Source organism: Populus trichocarpa, chromosome 3 (assembly GCF_000002775.5).
Source record: "Populus trichocarpa isolate Nisqually-1 chromosome 3, P.trichocarpa_v4.1, whole genome shotgun sequence".
Taxonomy (NCBI): domain Eukaryota; kingdom Viridiplantae; phylum Streptophyta; class Magnoliopsida; order Malpighiales; family Salicaceae; genus Populus; species Populus trichocarpa.
In genome coordinates, this window is record NC_037287.2 from 7,464,092 (window position 1) to 7,474,110 (window position 10,019).

At 30.7% G+C, this 10,019-nt stretch overlaps 1 protein-coding gene across 1 annotated transcript; it reads right to left on the reverse strand.

Annotated features, from left to right (window-relative positions):
• Positions 1-1,468: 1,468 nt before the first annotated feature.
• Positions 1,469-7,846, reverse strand: LOC7478408 (protein JINGUBANG). The gene is made up of 2 exons (XM_024596368.2): positions 7,123-7,846; positions 1,469-2,572 (listed from the first exon to the last, which is right to left on the reverse strand). The coding sequence occupies exons 1-2, from the start codon at positions 7,792-7,794 to the stop codon at positions 1,853-1,855; spliced, it is 1,392 nt and encodes a 463-aa protein (XP_024452136.1). The 5' UTR covers positions 7,795-7,846; the 3' UTR covers positions 1,469-1,852.
• Between the last annotated feature and the right edge of the window lie 2,173 nt (positions 7,847-10,019).

Sequence of the window (10,019 nt, forward strand, 5' to 3'; positions counted from 1 at the left end):
ATCTAATTATCAAGGCTTTGATACCATGTCAAAGAACCATCTCAACTTAATAACTTAAGCTGTTAGGTGAGGTCCTAAAGTATGTTTTATATTATTCTCTAATACACAATTAGGTGACCCGCATAAAGTTATTGTGTTAAGGATACATAATGGGGTGGCTCATACAAAATTATTGTGTTGGGGACCCACAATGAGATGACACGTACAAAGGTGTTAGGGAATCCACGATGGGATGGACCACACATAAAATAATGTTCGCGGTGGACGACGGTTTCTAACTTAGGTCTAAATTCAAGGACGGGTTCCTTTCAATCCGGAGAGACTAACGCATTAGCTTTTTATTTTAGGAAAATATATATTTGCCTTAGTTAATTTTTTATTTTCATATTCCATATTATTATGTTTTTTTTCTAGTTTTTCTTTTAATTTGAAGGGAATAATTTTTTTAGGTTATTTCTTCTTATTCAATATTACTAGGGTTTTCTAGTTTTTTCTATATAAATTATCATAGTAGCCTTTTGACAAGTGTATACATAGATGAATAAAAATTAAGTATTTTGAATGTCTATAATTATAATAATCTTGATCTTTAAGGATTCGACTTGTATATATCTCTAGGACAATACCCAAACACAATAAAACTCCACTCTGCACTTGTATCAACTTCCTTTGTCAGGGAACAAAATAATTACACACATAAGTTGTAACCAGTAGATATGTATCCCCGGGCTAAGAGAGAGCCTACATACCATGAAATAATGACTCATATATCTAGGAACTAACATTTTCCTCTATAAACAAACTTCATATGCTTCACGAAAGCATCTTTAGAATTAGCTTCTTGTTTTCCCGGCTCTTTGTTTGTTTTTGCTTTTGCTTTTGCTGTTGTTTTCTTCTTCTTTTCTTTTTTAGGTTGGGGGAGGGGGTGATGTTGTGGGGGGTTTTTGAATTTAGAGCCACCAATACAGAACATGTGTGATACAAACCAGGAAACAATCTTAGTTTAAGATAGTTGACAAATTTGGATAACAAAGCTAATAATAACATGACTTGATTTGAGAAGCTAAATTTGCTTGTTGATTATGATATTCCATGATCCATGCTTACCGGATTTGCATACGAAGAGCATTGCCAGACAGCAAGTTTGCTAGCCCAGCAGAAGATGGAGTTCCTTCGTTCGTTGTTTAACTTCATTAAGTGTCCAGCCTGCTTGCTACACACATGAATGTTCTTCTATCGGTGCTTATGATTTTCTTTTCAGCTGTAATTTGTGATTATTTCCTTTGTGATTAATTGTTCTTTCCATTTCAAATACAAAATAAATAAAAAAGGAAAGTTAGTTCTAAGAGATTATCATTATAGCATGGCATGTTTAATTGTGATTTTTGCAGCTAATCTTGATTCCCTTGAAATTGAGGAAAGGGAAAACCAGGTGATGCCCTGCATAGACATTCCACTTTTCGATAGCTAAACGAAAACAGTGATTGCTTGTACTTCTATAACACAAAAGGAAATCTGACAAATAGTTTAGATAATGGGTCTACATTTTACCATGTTTCCACTATTGATTTGATCTTAACTGGAGGCAGAGAGAAGGTTTCTCTTTCCTGCGAGTATAGATCAATCTCACCTAGAGACTATGGATCAGTAAAATAGTACGCAAGTGCTTTAGGATCTTGCACATATCTTCTATGATACAATTAACTGGCAAGACTGATAGCTTCATCTTCCTCATGCCTCCATGTTTTGACGAGTTGAATAGCATGCATCTGGACTTCACCTTTCACTTTCAATTCTCAGAATAGTTATGTACTGCACATTTTTGCACCAGAAATCCAATATAAAGTCCCCACTACAGATCAAAATAATCGCTTGCATTTTGTGACAAACTCCCACTTTCCTTGTTGGTACGTGTCACACGCCACAATTTCAAGACCCCGTCGAGACTTCCAGTGCAAATCGTGCAACCATCTTCATTATCATCCTCTAATCGCCCCAAAAATGCAGTAACACACCTAATAGGTCCTCTATGCCCCACTAAAACCGCTAGGCATGTGTGTTGTCCATCGGAATCTCTCACCCAAACCCTACTGGTTGAATCAGCTGAGCCACTAATCACATATTTTGACACGTTGGCCATGCACATTATTGCATGTGTGTGACCCTGGAGGGCACCACCGTATTGTAATTGACCTGGGAACCATCCCTTAAGCCAATAATGAATGTAACCATCAGTGCAACCACCATACAGCACCCCATTGTCTGAGGTTAGGGTTAGGGTTCTTACAGGTGAGTGCTTGGAAGAGAGGGTTACAGTGAGCGAATGGGGCCATTCCCCACTACAGAAGTTGCGCCGCCAGACTCTGATTGAGGCATCGTCGGAGGCGGTGTAAAGTATACCATCATCGGCCACAACAACGGCATTGACGGGCTCTAAATGCGCTTGGATGGTCTCAATGCATTTGAGGTCTGATATTCTCCATACCTTCACTGTCCTATCAAGGGAAGCTGAATATATGATGTCATCAGAAAGGTTGATTGCTAATGATGTTATTGGCCCCACATGCTTCATCTGTTACATTAACATCATCAAAACCAATTACTTGGCTAATCATATGTATGTGAACGGAACATTCATGTTTTTGTTTTAAATAATCAACGACATTCCATTGACCAACCTTTTAACTAGAATATTTTCAAGCTAGTATTACTTATCATCATATTAATCCTCAGATTAAAGTACTGGTTATTGTTTCTTAAAATTACTATAGACAGTATTTATGACAAAGAATTTCTCTTATTCAAGCACAAAGTGGAACTTGGGGCATGAAAATTAACTACCCCAAATTAAGGACCATAGTAAAGAGATAAGGAAGACGAAATTTCGAAACTATGTTATTTCATTAATTATCATCTAAATATCAAAAACTCGAAATCTTGTAGCAAAAACCCTGTGGAAATCATTTTACACACTCTAAATTCGTTATTCATTGCCAGTGCAATGACTTATGTGTCATTTGAAGAAAAAAAATGAGAGGCCTAAGGGTAGTTTTGTTTAGTTTTTTTTTTATTTTTAAATGACACATGGTTATTAATGATTTGACTGGGTATATGTGATATTTTTATTTACTAGTAGCAGTGAAATGATTTAATTAATCTTCATATTAATTTTTTTAAACTTTGGTCAAGGGTTTTTAACTTTCGGTCAAGGGTTTTTAAGTTGTTCTATTTTTAAAATATAGTAAAAATGTCTTTTTCCTTGAAATAAATAAATAAGGCATGTGTTCAAGAGTTTTTTTGGTCTTTTCACTTAGGTTTCTTCATAAATTCTAGAACAATCAAGAGTAATTTGGTCTTTTTAAGTTAATTAATTAACATTAAAATTTTAAAAGTTGTTGGTGTGTGGGAGGCTATCACACCCTTTCTACGCGGCATATACATCGTCTCCTAATGGACCAACATGCTCTTCTACCATGTCATTGGAAGCACTTTCGCATCCTCTTCTTTCTGGTGCGACGCATATCGGTGGAGGTGAGGTAATTTGTTACCGGTGAGCCTTTTTTTCTCTCTCTCCTCCCTTAAAAAATATAGCTTAGTCCTCTTTGATTTTGATATTTCAATTTCAGTCCTTATTCTTTTAATTTATATTTTTTATTTTTGACCCTTTTATAAAAGTTTTATTTGTTTTTTATTAAATGCTTCAATTCATATTTGTCATGTATTATTTTTTTTTCAATTTCATCCTTATTCTTTTGATTTTTTTTTCCTTTTGTTGAAGTTATTTTTCATTTCAATTTAACCCTCCAATAAAAATTTTTGGTTTTTTTTATTTTGATTTTTACTCTTATTCTTTTAATTGTCATTTTTTTTATTATCTTAGATCATCCTTTAATGTAATTAATTTTTTTTTCTAATTTTATCTTTTTGCGTTTGATTTGCTTGTGATTGAGTTTCATGGGATTTCTCCATGTATGGTGCTTCCAGTTTAATGACATGGCTCATATGTTTGAAAAATTAACACGGGTCGACATCCTTTTTTTGGCTGATTTTCTCTTTAGATTTCATTGTTGAACATTGTTTTTTTAAAAACAAAATGGTTTTATGGTTTTCTTCAATTTCTTTTCTATTGAGTTATCTCGATTTCATGGCCTAGGTCATGGGTTTTATGGATTAACTTGGGTTGGCTTGCCCCTTATTATCCAAGTTATATGTCTAGCACACTATCTCAGGTTGATTCATACTATTTTTTATCTGATTTTATGCATACAAAGGTTTGTTTTTCAAGTTATCTTGATTTTTTTTTGGAAAAAAATAATTATTTTTTTACTATTGTTGCCTTTTTTATATTTTTTAAAAAACATAAAATCAACTTATTGAATCCAATCGGGACTATAACCCGAGTCAATTATTTTTCTTATTTATTTTAAACACGTTTGTGGCACCTAGACTATCATTGCCTTTTTTTATATTCTAATTTTGGTTTTTATTTTAATTGATATTTTTTTAAAAATGTCTTTTTTAAAAATTATTTTTTAATTTATGTTTCAATTAATATCCCTTCTCTATAATTTTTTAATATTTTGTTTATTTAGCTTTTTTTTAATGGAGGCTTTTATTAAATTTTTTTGCATGTATTTAATTTTTTAAGATATTCTTCTTATTCATCTATAACTTTGTTTATGTTTTATATAGATGAAATTTATTATTAAAAATAAAAAATAGTTAATTTTAGATAATGTCTCTAATATTTGCAACCTCGCATAATATTTTTTATTTTATTTAATCAATTCCATGTGTGTATCTATATTTATTATCATTTGATTGAATAAAAAATTAATTTTAGTAAAAAAACAATTCAGTAAACACAACTGAGTAATTGTCTCATGTTGTGAGATCAAATATTTTTAGATGACTCTTTTATTTATGTATTTACAAAAATAGTTATCAATTTATTTAATTAAATGCTTGCATTAACTTTATGATTTACACTTAGAATATTTTTATGTAAAAAACCATGTCAAAAAAGCCTTCATATCTATTTTTCTCTTACTAAAAATTAAAAAAATAACTTGCGGGGAGTGCAGGTCAAATATCTAGTCATTTCTACATTTTGTGTTACTAGTAAGTGTTTTTTTTTAAGAATAATTATAAACAATATATATATATATATATATATATATAATTCCTTGATGGGAACACATATTACATATAATATAAGTTGTGAGGTCTTTTTCCTATAGCTACCTTTACTGTTTCTCATCTATCATTTCGTTGTGAATTGTAATAGTGAGATTTTTTAAAAATTTCAATTTTATCCTTGAACTTTTATTTTACACAATTGAGCTATTTTGAGCTCAAATTAGAGCCCAATTGTATATTTTTTTTGGGGGGTGAGGGTTGAATTGAAAAAAAAAAGATTTAAGTGTTTGAAAAGTGTTTGAAAAGTTTATTTTAGTCCTCAACCTTTTAAGTTATTAGGTAGTTAGTCCTTATAATTATTAAAAATTGTACTTTGGTACCATGCTTCATTTCCCTTTTTTTGTCCTTTTTCAGTGGAGAAGAAAGATGGGGTCATTGGATTCCGACTTAAAGAGAGAAAGTCATCGTTAATGACGATTCCAGCCTCTAAAACATTGATTTTGTGTCAAATTATTTCATATGATGAAGGGAGTTAAGATTAAGTGTTTTTTTTACCTTGAAAACACATAATAAAACATATTTGAACTTTGGAAGATTTTGGATTTCAGGTTGATTATGGTTTTTGGGTGGTTTTTGAGTGTTTAGAGGTCATGGATTGATTAAACAAGGTTTCAATAGTGTTTCCTAAGTGTTTTGGGTAAAAAATAAGTTGAAAATACAAGAGTTTTATGTGGCTGAATTTTGGGCAATTATAGACAACACATCAATTTTTTTTTTTACAAAGAATAGGGTGGACGACACATCGTCCACTCCCAATTAACTTAAAAAAATAATAATTAATGCCCACATGCAAGCCTATTTTTTGTGGGCTAGGCACTAGGCTTGGCTTACCAAGCCCACAACGCTTAGTCTTATTCTTTTCTTTTTTATTTCTCTTTTCTTTTTCTTTTTTTTTAAATTATTGCTTTTTAATATGTTTTTTTTAATATTTTTTCCATTTATATTTTGATTAATACCTATTTTCTTTGATTTTTTTTTTTTTTTTGCTTATTTAGCCTTTTTGAGATAACGATTTTTTTATTATATTGAGTGTATTTAGTTTTTTATGAGATTAATTAGTGAGATTCATCGTTAATCTTTTTCTATTTTATATAATTTTTTATTTTATTCAATAAATTTTATATGTATGTTGATTTCTGTTACAAATTGATTTTTATAAATAAATTCATTAAATACAACCGAGTAAGTGATCTATATTGTGATATTAAATATGTTATCCTACATATATTTTTTAATTTTTCCAGTTTTTCTTTTGGTTATTATTAACTATTTTTTTGTTTATTTATATAAATGATTATTAGTTTATTTGATTTACTTACCTGAGTTTTTTAATTTATACTTTGAAATATTCAAGATTTTTTTTAGCTATAGAAAGAGCAGTATAACTAATTCAAATATCAGCCAATAATCACTACGTACCCTTTCAAAACATAAATGCACATGATGGGGTATGCAGCAGAAAGAAGGTGAGGACATTTAAGATCAATTCTTAGCACAATATTTCATAGTTTGTGCTTGCAGTTTTGGAGTCCACGTATTGATTAGTTGCCCAACCACCACCGCCGGTGGACCGAATTTTAATCTTGTGGATGTTCCCAATACAGAATTAAACCTAGTTTAATCCACACATCTCTAAACAATGACAACTCGAAGTCCTTGGTATAAATAAAATAAATAAATCATATAACTATTTAAGGTCTGGCGTGACAAAATAATTAATACTGTAGTACTGTCCTTAGTCTTACCTCCATCACCTCTTTCACATAATAAGCATAAATACATTAATTGTAATTAAGTTTTGATTTTTCTGGTCGGTGATAAAATTACACCTTAACATTATATTCAGTACACACAGACCATGCAGCATGAGAAACAATAAATGAAATCATAAATATGTACCTAAAGGAAATCAGTTAAAATTACCATCTTATCTTTCCGGGCAATAAGGCTTCGGACATATCCGCCGGAGCTAGGAATCGTTGCCAACCGGATGTGTTTGAAAGCTCCATCCCATGTTCTCCTCCAAATTCGAATCTTGCCATCGGCATAGGCAGCATAAACCCTATCATGTGAAACTTGTAATGCAACAACCATGCGGGCCTTACTCTTAAGGTGACCACACTCACTGAACTCAGGTAGTTTCCATAGCCGAATGATATTGGTTGAAGAACCAGAATAGATAAGGCTATTTGACATTGCTATAGATAATATCTGGCCATCTCTTTTGAGGACTGAAGATAGGCACCTATAAGTATAATTAGTGCTTTCAGAGTTGGTGACAAGGTTATCAACAGGAGTGCAAGAGCCTTGACGAGGAGGAGAGGAGAATATTGGAGAGGTGTGGATGTTTGAATTAGTGCTTAGGCGAGGTGCTGGGCTACAAGGAAAATGTGAGAATGAGGGTGCTTCTCCTATGGAGATGCTTCTCAGGAACTTGTGGGCTGCGGTTTCTCTTATTGCAAAAGATGGGTTCGGAGGTGAGTTCGGAGAGTCTAATGAGGCCATGATTTGTCCTTTGTTTTTGTCTCTCAAGGCAAATGCGAGTGCAGATATTGTGAGAAAGGATTCGTTCATGGTATTGTAATATGGTTTCATGAATTAATTACTTTTGGTAGGAAAAGGTATTTAATGCAACATCGGCTGGGTCCTGAAGAATGATTCCCCAGATCGATATGTTTCACCTCTAGAACCCTAAATCATTTAAAGGGTTTTCCCTGGAAAATATTACTACGATTTTAATATGTAAGAATCACTCTCTTTTTTACAGTTCAAGATAGTTTTTGTAATTTGCTCATTAATCTCTCATTTAATCTAATTTTAGAAATGTTCAAGTTTGACTTGTGTTCTCCACAGGCGTAAATTAAGTACGAAAGCTCGTTGTTTGTTTACAAATAATCAGTTAATTGTTTAAACTTTTTACTTATTTATTTGTAAATATTTGAAATAAACATTGGACACGTGTTATTATTTCAACAAGAATTGTCCAATTAACAGCTGACACCTAGCATGGTCTTTTTAAAGGGTTCGGATTACTGTTATTATAGATTATTTGCTAACTTGTCTGCTTTAGATGTCACTAGTCAGTTTGTCCGCAATTCACTCCGGTTTAGATAATTTTTTTAATGCAAAAAAATAAATATATAAATACTATTAATATTTGTTTGTATTAAGAAAAGAATTTAATTATGAACTAAAAAGTGGGTGCATTTATATAATAAAATAAAATAAAAATTATATGCATTAATAAATATAACAAAGAGTTATTAACATAACGTTGTGTATAAGGTCTCGAGTTAATTTTTAATATAGTAGGAAAATGAAACAATATTGCGAGATCATTTCACTATATCATGATTTTTTAATTAAAAAAGTGAAGACATTGTTTACACTAAACGAAATAAATTTTAAAATGTATGTAAACTGTGAAAAAACTACTAATGCTAATCAAATGCAAAGATAAAAAAATAATCAATCTCGTAAAAGTAAAAAATAGATAAGTATGATATTTGACCTCAATATTTCTTTCTAATTTACATGTTTTTTATATCATGTTAAGGGTTATTTTTTTCTAATAAGAACAAATAATTCTTATTTTTATAAACACATCAAGAAAATAAAGTTTATTTATATAAAACATAAAATAAAAAAATATAAATAAATTAGAATAATATCTTTGAAATATTAAATACATAAAAAATAATTAATAAAAAACAATTGCTATTTAAAAAAGATGAAATCATTAATTTAAAAAATCTAAGAGAGAGTATTAATTTAAATATAGATAAACAAAATTAATGCAAATAAAAAATACATATAAAAAAAGGATGTTAATTAAAGATAAACAAAAAGAAAGAAAGAGGACAAACACTTCTGGGCCTAACCAACTAGGCCTTCATGTTTGGCCCATTTTAAAAAGGTCACACAGGTGTGCATAGGCTCTTACACTACTCGAAATTTGGCGAATACAAAGAGAATCACAGATGAAATTTTCCCATTAGTATTTTACGATGAATTTTACCGATATAATTTTTTATCGCTATATCCATTGGTAAGCACCAACAGAAACATTTCGTTGATATATATCGAGGGAATTGCATTGGAAAAAGAAGGCAGAAAAAATACAGAAAAGTACGATGATGTGTAACATCTACCAACAGCTTAAACGATGGAATAAGCCCGACGATAAAGTTCGTCCATAAATATACAAACATAAATAATTTCTCGGTATATATCGACAAAATTACAAACGATATTATAGTGGGATTCAAAAAGGCAAATCATACGATGACATGACACTTTTTATGGAAAGAATGACCGATGGAATGCCCGATGGAATAATTATATAGGTAAATCCATCAGTAATATTTGATTTATGACTTGGTGATCAACTCTCCTCTCCCCCTCCCCCATTTCTCCTTCTTTTTTATGCATTTTGTTTTTCTCCAAATAGCCACCCCCTCAATCTCAACACAATTCAACTTCCCATAACAAATTCAGTCACCACAACAATTGGTTTCTAAGCATTCGTGTTTTGATTCAAGTTTTATTGAGGATTCTCCACCTTAAATAAGCAAATCTACCCCTTTTTTTTAATTTGAACACAATTTTTAAATGTCAATTTAATTTGTTTTGCATATTTTTGTAGTATATGTATTTTGTTTATGTGTTTACTTGTTTTATAGTTTTTTCTCATACAATTTTATTGTATGAATTTATGATTTATACATGTTATGGTTTGTTTTAGATTTTATAAAATTGTATTTATTTGTAAATTGATGAAACTTATGTTGAATTTTTTACTTTGGTGTTTTGTGATGAAA